The sequence below is a fragment of the Schistocerca gregaria genome, chromosome 3 (assembly GCF_023897955.1).
Source record: "Schistocerca gregaria isolate iqSchGreg1 chromosome 3, iqSchGreg1.2, whole genome shotgun sequence".
Lineage (NCBI taxonomy): Eukaryota > Metazoa > Arthropoda > Insecta > Orthoptera > Acrididae > Schistocerca > Schistocerca gregaria.
In genome coordinates this window covers 382,684,665-382,705,743 of record NC_064922.1, presented here as the reverse complement: position 1 = coordinate 382,705,743, position 21,079 = coordinate 382,684,665, and the positions used below count along the sequence as shown (strand labels likewise).

The following is a 21,079-nucleotide window of genomic DNA, read 5'->3' as shown; positions in this document are numbered from 1 at the left end:
GCGTGGAGGGTAAAAATTGTAGAGGGAAACCAAGAGATGAATACACCCAGCAGATTCAGAAGGATGTAGGTTGCAGTAGGTAAGGGAGATGAAGAAGCTTGCACAGGATAGAGTAACATGGACAGCTGCATCAAACCAGTCTCAAGACTGAAGACCACAACAACAACAACTGTAAATGATTTAACTGTAATGTGAACTAAATTATATATATTATAAATTGGGCAATATAAAAGTATAAATGGAAATGTATGTAAGTTTAATATGTAACATTGTATTCTGTGGCCCACAAAGAAATAACTTATACAAGTATAAATTAAAATTTATGTAAATTATATGTAACATTATATTCTATTGTCTACAAAGAAATAACTTGTACTTTACGATGTTTAATGCAACAGCAATGTTGTCTTCAGACAAATAAAAGGAATTGATTGGAATATGTTGACATGACATTCCGTTCCGTTCCGTCAAGTCCGAATCCGCCTTTATTTGCAACTTTTAAGAATAACTTTAGTTATGTCTTTTTCACTTATTAAAGTATATCACGAGAATCTAATATTTCTCCTCAACAAATAGGAATTAATGGGTAAGCAGTTTGCTCATTTGTGAGCTATCGAGCAGCCATCGATATTTTTCACAGCAATCCGTAACATTGTTGATCGCTGATAATCTAGTGTGTAGTACTGTCGTCTTGGCTATCCTTGATTTGTTGTTTTTATTGTGTTTGATGTGTGGTCTTTAAACCGAAAAAAGTTATGATGCTGACATGTCTTGCATCATAATATGTCAAGGGTTCAGTGTGACGTTGCTGTCTTAATTTGATGTTTCTTGTAAGCTGTCATCTTAAATATGTCGTGGTTCGATGCATTAACTTATACATCAGGTCTCGTTCTTAGAGGGTTAACACGAGAAGCTGGCCCAGATAAGGTTCTGAGTGTCAAACCAGAGAAATATGGAAATTGCATAATTCGTTGCCGAGAAGATTCCATTGTTCTCTATGGACCAACTGATGGGCAGTATGAAATTGTTTTGCACCGTCCTTGCAGCGAAACATTGAACGAGGCGTATAGGTGAGATTATTGTTTGACACATCACTGAGATGTAAAGTAATGAGAGAGAAGTCTATCTGACGTGTTTCATCACAGAATTTTTGTAATTATTCTGGCTGGCTTATGACGTATCATCGGTCTCTAAAGAAAGCCCTTGGGTTTGAGTACTTTCCGCATTTGTTTTAGGTTACAGCTCTGATCAGTGGCATGGACACTATCATTCAAGGTTTTGTTTTTTTTTTTTTTTTTCATCTGGGTAGGGTGATACTTTCGGCAACTGCACTCTTTTTCCATAAATTGATATGTTGGTTTCGGTTTCTGCACAGCACATACCTTTGTACTTGTAGAGCAATACTGAACAGAATTGGCTTTTCCTGAATTGGAAGAACCAGGAGTCGACGTGTATGAATACAGTTCACCTGTTCCTCTGAAAAGCAAACGCTAATTTGATGAAATACTGAACTTTTTCTGGGAGCTAAATTAGGGCCTCTCTGTTCTGTACTGCATTTTGCACACAGATTAATGAAATAAACTTCTGTCGCTCACCAAATAAGAATATTGGTAAAGCAGTGAGCAGACAGCTGTGAAAAGGTGGATTCAGAAACCCAGATGTTCATTATAATTAACATTTTTTGTCATTTTGCTGACTTGGATAATTAAAATATCCATGATGGTTCTTTCAGTGTCAGTAATATTGATGTTATAAATGCCAGTGCTCCATTGGTAGACTTGACGAATTTTCAATGCTGTGTATTTGGTTAAAAGGTTGGGGGTTGATAGCTGGTAACAAAGCGTTTTTAATTTCTTTTCAAACAACTTCTTTTCTGTGCAATACCCTTTATTTCTATCTACAGTTTATCAAAGGGCATTCTGTCACCATGGGAATACTGCATGTCTGCAGAGATAAAGGCAGCTGTATTACAGGGTGATGAGGTACATGATAATATTGCTACTGGATTTGTGAATCTCACATAAAAACATTGACCATTTGTGGTCATTTTTATGTAGGTCTACAACAGTAATGCCATTAGTCTAGGGATTTTGACATTGGCCTCTCAGTATATATATTCCTTACTGTCATTCCTTGTTAACAATATTAGTTTATTCCCAAGAATAAGCGGCTTCCACTCAGTTAATACTAGGCAGATATCAAACCTGTATTTGGATCGGACTTCCTTAACACTTGTGCAGAAAGGTATGGAGTATACTACTGCAGCCATTTTCAATAAGCTACCACCCGATTTCAAAAATAAAATCTAAGCAGTAATCCACGTGCTTACCAATCTCGCCTGAAGAATTTCCACGTGGGTCACTCATTCTGTTCTGTTGAGGAATTCCTTGAAAAATTAAGCTGATTCTTGTTGTGTTGTTGATTGTGTGTACTTAAACTTATGGATTTACTTTTTTCATGTTCATAAACATTTTATTATTATTTGTCATTACTTTTATGTTGTAATTTCATGTACTGATGTGTTCCATGACCTTCGAGATTTGCTCCTCAATTTGGTCCTATGGAACTTGACATGTAAATAGGCCTAAATAAATAACTAGACTTGCAGTATCCAGGACCGATACACTGATAGGCCAAAACATTATGACCAAATGACACTGGATGCCACCTCGTGGCATTGCGGATACATGATAACTGTAACGGAAGTATGTAAGCAGAGCAGGTGTGTATGGGGGAACCCATAGTGAAGATATGGGCTGCAAATGAGGACATCCATTGAGATAAGCAACTCTGGCGAAGGGCAGATCGTGGTTATGTAGAGCCTGTGAACAAGTATGTCAAAAACAGCGAAACTGGTCGAATGTTCACATGCTTCTGTTGTGAGCATCTACAGAAAGAGAGAGGAGGACAGTGAGACTACCACTAGGCGCTAAATATCTAGACATCCATGACTCTACATAGAATGTGGAGTACGGAGGCCTGTCTGCTCTGTAAAGTAGGATAAATGATGATCTGTGGCATCTTTGCCGAGAAAGCACAATGCTGGTGCAAGCACAAGTGTTCATCATACATTGTTGAACATGGAGCCCACAGCAGGCCACTCCTACCTGTTCACATGTTGACCCATCAATATTGTCAGCTACGATTGCAGAGGGCAAGAGACCATCCTGATTTGACCGTCAATCAATGGAAATGTGTCAGTTCTTCAAGTTAATCACATTTTTGCTACACTAAATCACTAGTCATCTCCACAGATGCTGTTATCGAGGCGAACGGAGGCTCGAAATGTGCAGTGCGTCATGGATTGGAGGCTGGTGGGAGTAGTATCAAGCTATGGGAGACACATTCCTGTGGTTCTGTGGGACCTTTGGTAGTAATTGAAGATACGCTGACAGCTGCAAACCACTTGTATATTTTTATGCTTGATGTCTTCCCCGACTGCAGTATCATCTTTCAGCAGTGTAATCTTCCTTGTGATGGAGCCAGAGCCCATACTACAGTGGTTTGAAGAGCATTGTAGTCAACTGAAGTTGATGTCTCAGTGAGAAAATTCACCTCCTGTACATTTTATGGAACCTACCTGCATTGCTATCCGATGCCATCACCATGTATGCAAATCAGTGGCCTGTTGTTTATGCGAGTTGCACGACGTCCATAGACTTCTAATGCTACATTCCTCCACAAACCTACCAATAAATTGTCGGACCCATGATACACAGAATCAGTGATGTATTTCATTCCAAAGACAGACAAACAAGCTGTTAAGCAGGTGGTCATAATGTTTTGGCTCATCAGTGAATATTTTGTGCAGGCAAAGCATCTTAAATGTCCAGGTCAACTTTAAAGATTGTATTAACTGGTGTGTGCATAGAGTGGTTGCTCTGTGCTGTTATTAGCCAAAGGGAACAGTAAATTGTAACTAGAAATGAATGTGACAGTGCCACTTGACACAGATAAGGGATGGTGCAGAGTAAATAATCTTGTTACATTTCTCACAAGTATACATATGTTATGTTGTCCTGTAACCAGAGTTAATGATGTGCCTATATGCAGTAGCCTCAGTTGTTACTTGTGTTGCATATAGATGAGAAATCAAGCTTTAATTACACACACAATTGTACCATGCTTAAAATCTGGAGTATTGTTGACAAAATTGCTAGTAATACATAGTTAATTATTCATCTCTTAAACTGAGGCAGGACTAGCAATCATAGTGGACTATGGTCTTTAACTTAAGGATGCATAGAGTAAGGCTGCTGAAAGAGGAACTACCTTACCAGATGCATTAGGTACAGTAAATTATGCGCTGTAAGTTGTATTCAGAGTCCTTGGTGTTGATCTGTATGTATGAGTGAGAACAGCTATGTGCTGGGTGAAGAAAGGCAGGCCACATAAAATGAATGAAATGCTAAGTACTCAAGTAGACATGCACGTGTCCATCATGAAGCCCTATTATGGATTCATGAAAAGAAATATGGGACACCTCTGTCACTGGGAGGTGAATATATTGTTTCATTTCAGACTACTAGAGACTACAAATCCTTCATTCAGCCAACAGCTGTTCTTGTTGACTGTTTAAAAGGGCACAGTCCCTACCCGGAATATCTTTGTAGGTCCAGAAATTTCCACACTGTCCCCAAATCCAAATCTGAGTGTAAAAGCGAGAGCAGGTCTTCAGTAACTATTTAATAATGCATGTGGTGAAATGGAAATCCTCCATTTATGCTATTTATGCTGTTGAGTTGGTGCTAGACTTGTGAGGTTCTTGAAATTGAATGTAGAGTATTGTCACACTCAGTATCACTGTAGATTAGTTTAAGACTGATATACCATGGAATAATGTAGATAGAGAGGTACAAATTGACACACGTGCTTGGAATGACATGGGGTCTTATTAGAACCAAAAACATACAAAACTTCAAAAAATGTCCGACAGATGGCGCTTCATCTGAACAGAATAGCAATAATTAGCATAACAAGGTAAGACAAAGCAAAGATGATGTTCTTTACAGGAAATGCTCGACATGCCCACCATCATTCCTCAACAATAGCTGTAGTCGAGGAATAATGTTGTGAACAGCACTGTAAAGCATGTCCGGAGTTATGGTGAGGCATTGGCGTCGGACGTTGTCATTCAGCATCCCTAGAGATGACGGTCGATCACGATACACTTGTGGCTTCAGGTAACCCCAAAGCCAATAATCGCATGGACTGAGGTCTGGGGACCTGGGAGGCCAAGCATGGCGAAAGTGGCGGCTGAGCACACTGTCATCATCAAACGACGCACGCAAGAGATCTTTCAGGCGTCTAGTAATATGAGGTGGTTCTAATAAAACCCCATGTCATTCCAAACATATGTGTCAATTTTTACCTCTCTATCTACGTTATTTCGTGGTTTATTAAGTTTTCAAATTTATAGTGACTTTTTTATCACCCTGTACATTAGGACAGATGTAAGTTGTCACCTCCTTCACCTATTTCAGTAATGGCAAGAAATCTCTCTCTGTTATTTTATAACATTTCAGTGTTATTTTCTCTGCCGCACTCTTCATTATCATCATCACCACCACCACCTTCCTTTCAAGGATTAGGCTGTTGTCTGTTCTGGATTCATGAACGGAATCATTCCCATCTTTTTCTAAGTCTTCCAATATCTCTTTTTCCAATACGGTTTGTAGTTCAGAATGTTCTGAGGAATTGTGACCTGGCATTCTCATGAGGTGTTGCTTCTAATCTAGACGATGTTTTTGAATTTTTCCATTTATGTTAAAAATATTTAATTCTGTTCTGTTATCTTCATTCTAATCATATCTCTTCTTCTGCATCCCTTTGTCTTTCTTAGGAACCTCATTTCTACTGTTTGAATTTTATCTTCTTCTTTGTCTTGTTAAAAAAAAAAAAGAAAAGTAAAACAAACCCAGATTTTGCTTTCATAGGATAACACTGGAATTACCATTACTTTATAGAATTTTGTGATTGTTTCTTTTTGTACTTTATGGCCCAATGTTCTGCTAATGCTATCACAGTCATCTGGGAATTTGTGTATTTTATTCTCATTGCCAGGGCCAAAATCAAAACTTCAAGCACAGCCTAAATAAGAGATTTGAGACACTTGTTCTAAAACTGAATTACCCAAAATAATTTTTGATTTGACTGGATATTTTCCTCTGAATGCTGTTATTCTTGTTTTGTTACCAGAAATTTTAAAGTTATAGTTCTTGCAAATTTCATTTAGTTGGTATACTGATCTTTGGAGGTCATCTTCATTCTTTTGAAAAATAATGTTGTCATCAGCAATCAAAAGTACATTCAGGTATTCATTATCTTATTTCCTTTGTTTACTTTGCTTGTTACATGTCTACTTTACTTTGTTTACCTCGAAGACATGCATTTTAGAGCCTATGTGTACTGAACATTAACATTAAATCTATTATTATTATTATAATTTTTTTATTTTGTAATATTAGGTGATTGGTAGTGTTAAGAGATAAATTAGTAATCAGCAATTATGAGGCAAATGTTTCCTGACAGAATAAAGTTCAGGTAGACGTGCAGTGGCATAATGTTCATCTACTGTTAGAGAATGAGTTCATAGCAATATAATGACTACTTTCAGAATTAATAACAAAAAGGTATGTAGGGGTGTTCAATAAAAAGTATTCCATTCTTTGAGAGGGTGGTCGTATGGTCCCAGACGGGCTAAAAATAAACAGTAAACATATGCTCTAAAGTGCATACCTTACAAGCAATGAGCACTTGTTCATTTTCACTACTGCGAAATACCTCACTTCTACCGAGCAAGTGGTAGTGGCTTGTAAGGCATGCATTTTAGAGCCCATGTGTACTGGACATGTTTTGGTCCATACTGCCACCTCATCATCAAGGTAGGTGTGTGTGTGTGTGTGTGTGTGTGTGTGTGTGTGTGTGTGTGTGTGTGTGTGTGTGTGTGTGTGCACGCGCGTGCGTGCGTGCGCTTATCAACTCAGTGCTTATGCTTTTTGGTGAGTGGCCCCTTTTTTTAAAATCCTATAGTATTTTTTAAAAATTTTCTGTATATTCAGGTGCAGCTACTTTTTAAAAGTTATGTAAAAAAAAGTCCTTGTAAGTCAGTTACATGATGAGTTATGGATAAAGATGAATGAATAAATCAGGTATGTAGGGCTCTTCGCAAAGTGGATGTCTTATGCTGAAGCAGATGAGGCACTTAGAGCAGCACAGAGCCTGACATTTTCTGCGTCGTTTCCCCAAACCCTGAAGAAAACCATTACAGTGGTGGCATAATCAAAATGATATTGCCATAATTGCTACCTGAATCTGCAAATATAGTCACAAAGCAATGTCCACCATTTCCAATGAAGAATTTTGGACACCTTTGTCAGTGAAACAAAATGCAATGTCAAATAAGAAAGCAGCTGGCCTAGAGCCTTCATCAAATTACAGCTGTGTGTTGTCTCCTCAATTTACTCCTCTCTCTCCTCAACTTACTCCTCTCTAAACCCATTTTACCTCTTACTGACTTGCAAGTAGCTGGCATGTACAACTGAAAATAAATGTTTTCTTTATTTCTGCCCTTGCATTAGTCTAAGGACATGGAGGACCCTAATACCTTCCCAGGCAACTCCACTTCCATTTGTCATCATCATCATAATCATCATCATATATTTCAGTGCACGCACCACTGTGTGGGCTTTGACAATACTAACTCCCCCACACCAGCTCTGCTGTTGTTTGATTTACGGGTAGCCTCATTCTCACATTAAATATCTTTGTACAGAGAACACACTTCATCACTGCTGACATCTTTCAGTAAGTAGAATTTCTGAATCAGCAGTTCTGATTGCCTGTTCTTGTGGACACTGCTTAGTGATAAGTTGATAGTAATGTGCACATAACTGACTGTTTCCCTGATTTGGCTTCACCTTCCTGAAAGAATAGAGCCTGAAAGGTCAACTCGATGAATGCTTGGCAGGGCAAACCGGAAGTTTTACAGCCAGTTGACCACCTCCGAGCATTGTGACAGTGCATTTGGGGTACACATTAGCAGAGAGAGTCATCAAGTACGTAAAACCATCTGGCCTGCTTAGAAGACAGCCTGTCACTCGACACTGTAGTGAATGCTGTGCAGCAATAAGACAGGTTGCTGTTCTTTGCACACATTCATTTATTAGCCTCTGACAGCGTACAGTATAATTGCAATCAAAGTATTAAAATTAATGTTCACATTACACGTGCAAAATATCTTGTGTACAACTAAAATCTTAAATATTATAATGAAATTTCCATATCATTGAACTCTGTTATGTTGTAACATGGAATTGTTGTAGCCAGTCATATATATTTATTTTAAATTTTTTTAAACGGCACAGATTGAATAGAGAGAGAAAACTTATTAAATATTTTGAGGGTATTCACTTTAGATTAGGTTAATACTTGTTCCATAGATTATGAATACAACACATCCTAATGAAATGGATTGTGTCAGTTTAACAAAAAGTTTCTTTACATCCCATAATTCAGAGATTTTCTTTTAATTTGTTTTTAAATTTTGGTTGGCTATCTGTCAGACATTTGATGCTGTTGGGTACATGACCAAAGATTTTTCTGGCAGCATAATTCAGCCCTTTCTGTGCCAAAGTTCAATTTAACTCATAGTAACAAAGGTCAGTCTTTCTCCTAGTGCTGTAGCTATGAACATGGGTTGTTAATAATAAATTTTATAAGTAAATTTATACTGTGAAGCTACTGTGAAAATCCCTAGCTTTCTGAAATAAATGTTTGCAAGATGATCTTGGCTGGGCCCCAGCTATTATTCTGATTCACACTATTGTGCAGTGAATGCTTTGTTCCTTAATGGTGAATTACCTCAAAATGTGGTGCCGCATGAAAGCAGTGAATGAAGATAGGCAATAGTAAGCTAATTTACTTATATGTTTATCGCCAAAATTTGCAATAACCGTAGTAGCATAAGTAGCAAAACTCAAGCAGCAGACCATCGATGTGTTTCTTCCAGTTCAATCTCTAATCTATGTAAACAGCAAAACAGCAGACCATCGATGTGTTTCTTCCAGTTCAATATCTAATCTATGCAAACAACCAAAAATTCGGAATATTCTGCCTTAGACTTCTGTTCACTCTATTTATTAATGGTGTTATGCCATGTGCTGTACAGAGCTGTATATACTGTGTTTTATCAAAATTTAATGGAAATCCATTTGAAGACAATCATGTAATAATTTTCTACAAGACATTATTTACAATTTCCTCAGCTAATTCTTGTTTGTTGAGTGTGATTACTTTACTTGTATCGCCAGCAAAGAGAACTAGCTGCATCTTCATGAATATAGAGTGGCAGGTCATTAATATATATTAAGAACAATGAGCAACCCAAGATTGAATGTTGTGGGACCCCATTCTTGATATTTCCACAGTTTGAGGAAGCTACTGATTTCTGTGCATTATGTGAACTGTTTATTTCAATCTTCTGTACTTTCCTATTTAAATATGAATTAAACCATTTGTGCACTGGCCCACTCATACCACAATACTGAAGCTTAGCTAGAAGAATTCCACGATTTACACTCTCAAAAGCCTCTTGGAGATCAGAGAAAATCCTGATTGATGATGTTTGTTTATTCAGAGCATTTAATATTTGATCAGTGAAAGCATATACCGGGTGAGCAAAAAGTCAGTATAAATTTGAAAACTTAATAAACCACAGAATAATGTAGATAAGAGGGTAAAAATTGACACACATGCTTGGAATGACATGGGGTTTTATTAGAACCAAAATGCGGCATGGTGCTGCACCCCATATTGCTAGATGTGCGCAAGATCTCTTGCGCGTGTTGTTTGGTGGTGATCGTGTGCTCAGCCGCTACTTTCGTCTTGCTTGGCCTCCCAGGTCCCCAGACCTCAGTCCGTGCGATTATTGGCTTTGGGGTTACTTAAAGTCGCAAGTGTATCGTGATCGACCGACATTTCTAGTTATGCTGAAAGACGACATCCGACGCCAATGCCTCACCATAACTCCGGACATGCTTTACAGTGCTGTTCACAACATTATTCCTCGACTACAGGTATTGTTGAGGAATGATGGTGGACATGTTGAGCATTTCCTGTAAAGAACATCATCTTTGCTTTGTCTTACTTTGTTATACTAATTATTGCTATTCTGATCAGATGAAGCACCATCTGTCGGACATTCTTTGAACTTTTGTATTTTTTGGTTCTAATAAGACTCCATCTCATTCCAAGCATGTGTGTCAATTTGTACCTCTCTATCTACATTATTCCATGATTTATTCAGTTTTCAAATTTATACTGACTTCTTGATCACCCGGTATATAGCATTTTCTGTTGAAAAGCCTTTCTGAAAACCACACTGGAATTCTGTTAGTACTTAATTTTTGAAGATAATTGAAGCTATTCTTGAATAAATTACTTTTCAAGAATTTGGGACAAAGCTGTCATCATTGAGATTGGGCAGTAGTTGTTGGAATCAGACCTATCCCTGTTTTATGCAATGGGTTAATAATAGCATATTTTAATCTGGAAGGAAAAAATACCTTGTTTCATTGAGCTATTCCATATGTGACTGAGAATCCTAGTTATCTGTTGGGAAATAGCTTGCACTTTTTTGGAGATGTCGTCAAGTCCATGTGAGATTTTGGCATGGCTGGGTCACCTCTATGGAAATGTCTGTGAGGGACACACGTGTATTCAGGGGATTCTTTGATGACACTGATAATTATTTAATGTGCAGTGAAGTTGGGATTGTGAGGCCGAAAGTGCAGGTGGTCAGGTCCATATGTAGGAGGATAAGAGTGGACAAACTTCAGGATAAGGAAATCAGGCACAAGTACATAACAGCGATCTCAGAAAGGTACCAGTTAGTTGAATGTAGTCAATTACAGTCATTGGAAAAGGAATGGACAAGGTACAGGGACACAGTACTAGAAGTGGCTAAAGAATGTCTTGGAACAGTAGTGTGTAAAAGCAGGAAGAAGCAAACAGCTTGGTGGAATGACACAGACAAGGCAGCCTTTAAAAGGAAAAAGAAGGCGTATCGAAAATGGCTACATACTAGAACTCAGGTAGACAGAGAAAGTTATGTCGAAGAAAGAAACAAAGCCAAACAGATAATTGCAGCATCCAAGAAGAAATTTTGGGAAGGCTTTGGAAACAGGTTAGAGACTATGGGTCAAGCTGCTGGAAAACCATTCTGGAGTGTAATTAGCAGTCTTCGAAAGGGAGGTAAGAAGGAAATGACAAGCATTTTGGACAGGTCAGGAAAACTGCTGGTGAATCCTGTGGATGCCTTGGGCAGATGGAGAGAATATTTTGAAGAGTTGCTCAATGTAGGTGAAAATACGATCAGTAATGTTTCAGATTTCGAGGTAGAATGGGATAGGAACGATGACGGAAATAGGATCACATTTGAGGAAGTGGAGAAAATGGTCAATAGAGTGCAGTGCAATAAAGCAGCTGGGGTGGATGAAATTAAGTCGGAACTCATTAAATACAGTGGAATGTCAGGTCTTAAATGGGTACACAGGATAATTGAAATGGCCTGGGAGTCGGGACAGGTTCCATCAGACTGGACAAAAGTAGTAATCACACCAATCTTTAAACATGGAAACAGAAAAGATTGTAACAACTACAGAGGTATCTCTTTAATCAGCGTTGTGGGTAAAATCTTCTCAGGTATTGTTGAAATATAAACGGATTGAGTGCCAAATAGGAGGAACAAAGTTAGAACAGGTGGACGGTTTCAAGTACTTAGGATGCATATTCTCACAGGATGGCAACATAGTGAAAGAACTGGAAGCGAGGTGTAGCAAATCTAATGCAGTGAGCGCTCAGCTACGATCTACTCTCTTCTGCAAGAAGGAAGTCAGTACCAAGACTAAGTTATCTGTGCACCATTCAATCTTTCCACCAACTTTGTTGTATGGGAGCAAAGGCTGGGTGGATTCAGGTTACCTTATCAACAAGGTTTAGGTTACGGATATGAAAGTAGCTAGGATGATTGCAGGTACTAGTAGATGGGAACAAGGGCAGGAGTGTGTCCACAAAGAGGAAATCAAAGAAAAACTGGGAATCACCTCTATAGATGTAGCAGTCAGGGTGAACAGGCTTAGATGGTGGGGTCATGTTACATGCATGGGAGAAGCAAGGTTACCCAAGAGACTTGTGGGTTCAGCAGTAGACGGTAGGAGGAGTTGGGGAAGACCAAGGAGAAGGTACCTGGATTCGATTAAGAATGATTTTGAAGTAATAGGTTTAACATCAGAAGAGGCACCAATGTTAGCACTGAATAGGGGATCGTGGAGGAATTTTATAAGGGGGTTATGCTCCAGACTGAACGCTGAAAGGCATAATCAGTCTCAAATGATGATGATGATGATGATGATGATGACGGTGTGAGATCTTATGTATGACATCCTCATGGAGGACACCAAATTATCATCAGCATCTTCAGTGCCAGTTGGGAGAGATTTTATACTTCAGTGAAGCTGAGGGCCATGTTAGTAATAGCAGAGTGCACTCAGCAGAGGAGGCAGATGAAATATGTCCCTGCCATAGGGAAGGGGGATACAAAGATTTTCACTCCCAAATCAGCCATCAAGGCTTGGGTATGAGAATGGTATTTGCAAGATGGGGGCAGGTCAGGGCCACCAGTTTTCAGGTACTGCTGCCTTAAACTAGGCTGTTCCAATGCTGTCCCATCGGGGGCAGATACTGCCAAGCAACCCTCAGTTCATTCGCAGGCAGCTGCAGATAACATAGACTACACACCAGCTGGTCCATTTACACCAGGGATGAACAAGAATTCTGCTCATGTGCGGTGCTCCTGCTTGCGTGTAATTCTCTCTTCCGACCAATGCTGACTGCACTGAAGTATACAGTAGTGTGTGGTATGGGACAGTAGCATTTGGCGAATTGCTCTGTATATTGTGATTTTAATCTTGGTTTACCAGTGCATCACTCGTCTCGTCCCGTCCCTCACAACCTGGAAGCATTTTAGAAAGAGTGCTTGCACAGCTGGTATAGGAGACTTTTATCAAATTTTGAAGATGGTAACCATGCTTACCGAAACTGGTAATTCACAATAAAGGTTGTTTACAAGTGGTCTGGGCTACGTAGTTCATCTTCTTTCAAGTAATTATGACAGGGTTCTTTGTACCAGTCAAGATGAGTAAACTAATGTTTAGAAAGGTATTAGTGTATTCTTTCAGTGCCTCAGCGGATCATTTACATCACATTTTCTTTAATGTCAGTGATCATACGGAAATGGGTCATGCTTCTTTTCAGAAGTTGTCCCTTCCACAATGCAATATTCTTTTTAAATGCATCCAGTTTTGCCATGAGTCAGAAATAAGTTGCTTCACACTTTGCAATGCCTTATTCAGGGCAGTTGATAGTCAACTCTACTTGAAATGCGTAGTCTGAGTCCACTCCAGATCTTCTAACTTTTGTTCTTGCTTTCCGTTTTCTTCACCTTCTTCTTCTTCTTTCAGCATATCTGTCATCAGACAGGTGTCTTCTCTCTCTCTCTCTCTCTCTCTCTCTCTCTCTCTCTCTCTCTCTCTCTCTCTCTCTCTCTCTGTGTGTGTGTGTGTGTGTGTGTGTGTGTGTGTGTGTCCAGACATTCTTCCTCCTTTCTTCTAGTTCTCCTTCCGCGATTCTTTGTTGTGGACAATTCCTATGAAAGATGTTTTCCTCTTTTGTATCATCTTCATGTCTGTTGTCTCTTGATTGTTATAATTTTTATCTTTTTCATCATCTACTAAATCTTTAAATTCTTTCTGCATGGTGTTGTATTGCTCTTTCATAGAAAATTTGTGATGACATCAATTATTCAACTACATGACAGGTACTGAGAAATCTGTACTCTGCTAAGCATCTCCTTGTTTGTCATTCTGTCGATTCCTTTCCCCTTTTCCATTCTTCTCATTAATCATGTTTCAAAACTTTCTGAATATTTTTGTTCTTTCTGTCTGACTGTCCATGTTTCAGAAGCATAAGATGCCACACGCTACACAGCACATTTCTGAAGTGTAATGGGGATGCTTTTAGCTGTCAGCAAACCTTACAATCTCCCAAAAGCTCTCTTTCCCCTGGAGATTAACCAGTGTCTTTTGCAGTAGTATATAATGTCTCCATACTCATTGTGCAATTCCATCAAAGCTGTTGCAACTGATGATTTAATAATGTGTGCAACTTCAGAAAATTTTCTATTCACCACACTAGTTCCATTCCTGTGCGTTTAAAATGAAGTTGTTCTTGATGTACAGAACAATGAATCCCTTAAAAATTGGCTGTTGATTGTTATAATTTTTAGCTTTTTCATCATCTACTAAATCTTTAAATTCTTTCTGCATGGTGTTGTATTGCTGTTTCATAGAAAATTTGTGATAAACATCGATTATTCAACTGCATTACAGATATTGAGAATTCTCATCCTTCTCCCAGTGAGTGATTCCCATTAATTTTTAAATGATTATAACAATAGGTTACTTCCTCTTTTTGCGAACAATAGTGAAGGATAAACAGCGCTTGCATTATGAATCTGCTGAACTGAAGAAAGCTGGGCCAACCAAAATGTGTCGAACCAAGTGTTGGAAGGAAGTATTACATTGCACTGTTAAATGAAGAATTGCACTATACCAAGAAGGACCGAGCAAAGCTGAGACATAGCGAGTAGTGCTGAGACAGGTCAAGCTGTGGACCTATCGAGGGCAGCACATTGTGAACATGTGAAGTTTTCCCCACTGTGGCAGACCCTGTTTTATACAACATGCAACATATCATAACCACATGGCCAATCCTGTTCACATGTGGTCAGCCGATGCAGAAGTGTCACGTAGGCTCCAGCCTAGCTGTGTGATTGCCCATCCATCAGTCTTTCGCCATTCCATGCTTACCTATGCCCGTGGGCACTTGGCTGCCATCCGATGGACACGTGAGGTGGGACAGCCTTCCTTAAACTTTAAGTGTGTCTCAATATGAACATTGTATGTTTCATAGAATGGGAATCTTTGCTAAAGTGCCCAGATTACAAGGCTATAAAAAGAAAACTCTCTTCCTTGAAATGTCCATAGGGTGGATGGAATATGAGGCATAACATTTGTCAGTGAGTAACCTGTGGGGTACTTGCAACAACCAAATGTTATGTCAGACTTTTCTAGTGTGCCATGTCTTCTCTGGATCGACAAGATGTCAAGCTTGTCTAATGCATGGCATTCTTTCATGATCAAACATCTGTTTCTAGCATCTTGTGGTTTATACTTCCACTAATTGAATGGAAATTCTGCCACTCAACCAACAAAGAGAGCTTGGATGGACCAGTTCTCTTGAGAAAGTAAATTCCAAGTATGAAATGCATTTAAAATTTGTCTTTGCAGCTACTGAAGAAATGCATATTTATGTTACCATACGCATTTCATTTTATTGATTTAAAACATCATCAATGGTCTGGGCTGAAACACATTTACAATTTTGGTTTGCTTCTTAGATCAAAGAACTGTTTATCATGTATGATATTGAAGTTTGACTATTACTTATACTATTTTTGTGTGGTTTCCATTTATGTCTAGAAGTATCATCTGCTTCCAGAAGTTCCAGCAAGCCTTGCTATTCACACTGATGTTTTTGGTATAATTTCATTTGGATATGCAGCACTGCACAATTCAGATATGAAATATGTTGTAATATTACACCACTAGTGTTTATCTAAGCTGTGCTGACTAAACATATCATGTCTGTAGTGTTGTATCCTCAATTTTTATGTCATTTGATTTATGTTCATATGTATTTATTTAAATATGTAAGTGTGCGAGTTGATCTAAATGGAGAGTAACTGGGATGGGAGGGAGGAGGAGGAAGGTGGGGGGGAGGAGGAGGAGGAGGGTGGTTATGATGAGTACAAGATAGTGAACAGTGAATGTGTCTTAGTCTTTTGCATATATGGTAGTTTTTGTGAAAAGTGAGATGTCCGTTTTCACTGATTTTTTTTAATCCCCTTATTTTTTTTTAATTTGTTATTTTTGTGATCCTTGTGTCCCTGTTCTGTTGACTTTAGTCCATGATAACCCTTTTTAATGTGGCCCAAAAATTTTGAGTTGTAGGTACTGTATTTTCATCCTTTGATGTGGTCCCGTATTTCAACCGCAACTCAAGATATCAGCTGTATAGAAGAGCCCTTAAGAAGACAATCTGAACTTTTTTCTTCACTGCCCAGGGTTGGCAAAAATAGTCTTCTGTTCTTACATATTAATATACAGTCTTTAAGAAAGAAGTCCTCCCCCCATGAACCATGGACCTTGCCATTGGTGGGGAGGCTTGCGTGCCTCAGCGATACAGATAGCCGTACCGTAGGTGCAACCACAACGGAGGGGTATCTGTTGAGAGGCCAGACAAACGTGTGGTTCCTGAAGAGGGCCAGCAGCCTTTTCAGTAGTTGCAGGGGCAACAGTCTGGATGATTGATTGATCTGGCCTTGTAACAATAACCAAAACAGCCTTGCTGTGCTGGTACTGTGAACGGCTGAAATCAAAGGGGAAACTACAGCCGTAATTTTTCCCGAGGGCATGCAGCTTTACTGTATGGTTACATGATGATGGCGTCCTCTTGGGTAAAATAGTCCGGAGGTAAAATAGTCCCCCATTTGGATCTTCGGGCGGGGACTACTCAAGAGGATGTCGTTATCAGGAGAAAGAAAACTGGCGTTCTACGGATCGGAGTGTGGAATGTCAGATCCCTTAATCGGGCAGGTAGGTTAGAAAATTTAAAGGGGGAAATGGATAGGTTAAAGTTAGACATAGTGGGAATTAGTGAAGTTCGGTGCCAGGAGGAACAAGAATTCTGGTCAGGCGACTACAGGGTTATTAACACAAAATCAAATAGGGGTAATGCAGGAGTAGGTTTAGTAATGAATAGGAAAATAGGAATGCGGGTAAGCTACTACAAACAGCATAGTGAACGCATTTTGTGGCCAAGATAGATACAAAGGCCACACCTACTACAGTGGTACAAGATTATATGCCAACTAGCTCTGCAGATGACGAAGAAATTGAAGAAAAGTATGATGAAATAAAAGAAATTAATCAGATAGTGAAGGGAGATGAAAATTTAATAGTCATGGGTGACTGGAATTCGAGTGTAGGAAAAGGGAGAGAAGGAAACATAGTAGGTGAATATGGATTGGGGGTACGAAATGAAAGAGGAAGCCGTCTGGTAGAATTTTGCACAGAGCACAACTTAATCATAGCTAACACTTGGTTTAAGAATCATGAAAGAAGGTTGTATACATGGAAGAACCCTGGAGATACTAAAAGGTATCAGATAGATTATATAATGGAACCAGGTTTTAAATTGTAAGACATTTCCAGGGGCTGATGTAGACTCTGACCACAATCTATTGGTTATGACCTGTAGATTAAAACTGAACAAAGTGCCAAAAGGTGGGAATTTAAGGAGATGGGGCCTGGATAAATTAAAAGAACCAGATGTTGTACAGAGTTTCAGGGAGAGCATAAGGGAACAATTGTCAAGAATGGGGGAAAGAAATACAGTAGAAGAAGAATGGGTAGCTTTGAGGGATGAAGTAGTGAAGGCAGCAGAGGATCAAGTAGGTAAAAAGACGAGGGCTAGTAGAAATCCTTGGTTAACAGAAATATTGAATTTAATTGATGAGAGGAGAAAATATAAAAATGCAGTAAGTGAAGCAGGCAAAAAGGAATACAAACGTCTCAAAAAAGAGATCGACAGGAAGTGCAAAATGGCTAAAACAGGGATGGATAGAGGACAAATGTAAGGATGTAGAGGCATATCTCAAGTTGGCTAAGATAGATACTGCCTACAGGAAAATTAAAGAGACCTTTAGAGATAAGGGAACCACTTGTATGAACATCAAGAGCTCAGATGGAAACCCAGTTCTAAGCAAAGAAGGGAAAGCAGAAGGTGGAAGGAGTATATAGAGGGTCTATACAAGGGCGATGTACTTGAGGACAATATTATGGAAATGGAAGAGGATGTAGATGAAGATGAAATGGGAGATATGATACTGCATGAAGTGTTTGACAGAGCACTGAAAGACCTGAGTTGAAATGAGGCCCCCGGAGTAGACAACAGTCCATTGGAACTACTGACAGCCTTGGGAGAGCCAGTCCTGACAAAACTCTACCATCTGGTGAGCAAGATGTATGAGACAGGCGAAATACCCTCAGACTTCAAGATGAATATAATAATTCCAATCCCAAAGAAAGCAGGTGTCGACAGATGTGAAAATTACCGAACCATCAGTTTAATAAGTCACAGTTGCAAAATACTAATGCAATTTCTTTACAGACAAATGGAAGAACTGGTAGAAGCCGACCTCGGGGAAGATCAGTTTGGATTCCGTAGAAATGTTGGAACACGTGAGGCAATACTGACCCTACGACTTATCTTAGAAGTTAGATTAAGGAAGGGCAAACCTACATTTCTAGCATTTGTAGACTTAGAGAAAGCTTTTGACAGTGTTGACTGGAATACTCTCTTTCAAATTCTGAAGGTGGCAGGGGTAAAATACAGGGAGCGAAGGGCTATTTACAATTTGTATAGAAACCAGATGGCAGTTATTAGAGTCGAGGGACATGAAAGGGAGGCAGTGGTTGGGAAGGGAGTGAGACAGGGCTGTAGTCTCTCCCCGATGTTATTCAATCTGTATATTGAGGAAGCAGTGAAGGAAACAAAAGAAAAATTCGGAGTAGGTATTAAAATCCATGGAGAAGAAATAAAAACTTTGTGGTTCGCCGATGACATTGTAATTCTGTCAGAGACAGCAAAGGACTTGGAAGAGCAGTTGACCGGAATGCATAGTGTCTTGAAAGGAGGATATAAGATGAACATCACCAAAAGCAAAACGAGTATAATGGAATGTAGTCGAATTAAGTCAGGTGATGCTGAGAGAATTAGATTAAGAAATGAGACACTTAAAGTAGTAAAGGAGTTTTGCTATTTGGGGAGCAAAATAACTGATGATGGTCGAAGTAGAGAGGATATAAAATGTAGACTGGCAATGGCAAGGAAAGCGTTACTGAAGAAGAGAAATTTGTTAACATCGAGCATAGGTTTAAGTGTCAGAAAGTCATTTCTGAAAGTATTTGTATGGAGTGTAGCCATGTATGGAAGCGAAACATGGACGATAAATAGTTTGGACAAGAAGAGAATAGAAGCTTTCAAAATGTGGTGCTACAGAAGAATGCTGAAGATTAGATGGGTAGATCACATAACTAATGAGGAGGTATTGAATAGGATTGGGGAGAAGAGAAGTTTGTGGCACAACTTGGCCAGAAGAAGGGATCGGTTGGTAGGACATGTTCTGAGGCATCAAGGGATCACCAGTTTAGTATTGGAGGGCAGCGTGGAGGGTAAAAATCATAGAGGGAGACCAAAAGATGACTACACTAATCAGATTCAGAAGGATGTAGGTTGCAGTAGGTACTGTGAGATTAAGAAGCTTGCACAGGATAGAGTAGCATGGAGAGCTGCATCAAACCAGGCACAGGACTGAAGACCACAACAACAAGAAGAAAGAAGTTGGGTGAATTGCAGTGGTGGTTAGAAACTTCCAACTGTGGTATACTTAGTGTAAATGAGCACTGGCTATATTCATCAGAAATTGACCTCAGTATTCCATTTGGTTACTCCTTAGCTAGTAGTTACTGCAGATCAACAATTGGACATTAGGGTGTTGCAATATATATTAAGAATGGACTAAATCTACAATACTTTAGTATTGATGTCACAGACCTGTGGATAGACACCACCTTTGAGGCTGCAGTTGTACATGTACCTAAACATAATATTATTGTTGCATCTGTATATGGCACACCATCTTCTAGTGAATATGAATTTATAGTAAATAAAAAAAATTGTTAGTCTTACTAACTAAGCCTAAATATAAATACCAAAGAATCTTAATTTTTTGTGGTATTAATATGTATATCAGGGTACAGAGTCATATCATATTGGAATTCTTGGATAGCTTAAGAGCTTTTGATTGTGTTGTCTAAATGATAAGCCTACCAGGTATAATGCATGATTAGACAATATAATAAGTAATATCCATGAAAATAATGTTGAAATTGGAGTAGTCAAGTTAGGCCTAGCTCACCATGATGGTCTATGGATTACAGTCCCAGTCAGCATTCCAGACTGCAACATAAGAGTGTTTAGAGCTAGATTAAGGTCAGTTAACTGGAATGACATCTTATACAAAGATATTTGTGTGAATAACACAAGCAAATTATTTATAGAGGAAATTGCAAGAATATTTGATGAGTGTTGCCCCAGATTTTTTTTGTAAAGAAATAACCAAGCTCATAAACCACAGAGACTAAATAATTGTTTCACACCATACCTCAACAGCATCAGGATTATGCTTCTTATGTTTAAGGACAGATCTCATAACAGCAGCAAGTACAAAGAGATGCACATTAGAATAAGAAAAATTTATAGATCTGAAATAAGCTTGGCAAAATGTAGGGTAAATGATAACTATATTCTTAAATCTAGAAACAGCTGTAAAGCTGCCTGGGAAGTAATCAAAAGTGAAATAAATAGACCAACAATTCAATTAGCTATACCCATAGCCCCAGATATCTTAAACTCTCACTTTGTTAATAAGATTCCCCCCCAGCCATGCTTGATGCTAAAACTTTTAGGTTTAAATAAGAATGTAGTACATAAACTGTACAATAGTAACTGAAAATGATGTTAGCAAAGCAATAGACAAACTGAGTAGTTCCAGAGCAGAGGACCTCTACGGTCTGTCAAACTTGGTCATAAAGAAGATATCAAGTGATCTTTTGTCCCCTCTAACCGCTCTCATTAACTATATGTTACAGCAAGGGATTTTCCCCGACTGTTTGAAAATAGCAGTAACTATTCCCATATTTAAGAAAGGATATAAATCAAACCCGAGTAACTATTGCCCTATCTCATTAATCCCAATAATATCTAAAATAATCGAAGACTGTGTTCACCAACAAATGAATCACTATTTTGAGAGGAATAACTTGTTAAGTAACTC

General features: G+C 38.8%; 1 protein-coding gene across 1 annotated transcript in view; it reads left to right on the top strand.

Moving 5' to 3' along the window:
* Positions 1 to 646: 646 nt before the first annotated feature.
* LOC126355021 (85/88 kDa calcium-independent phospholipase A2-like) overlaps positions 647 to 21,079 on the top strand; it is a 188,329-nt gene continuing 167,896 nt past the window's right edge. The window contains exon 1 of the mRNA XM_050005165.1: positions 647 to 1,070. Within this exon, the coding sequence (XP_049861122.1) occupies positions 850 to 1,070 (221 nt within the window). The 5' untranslated portion in view covers positions 647 to 849. The remainder of the gene's footprint in view (positions 1,071 to 21,079) is intronic.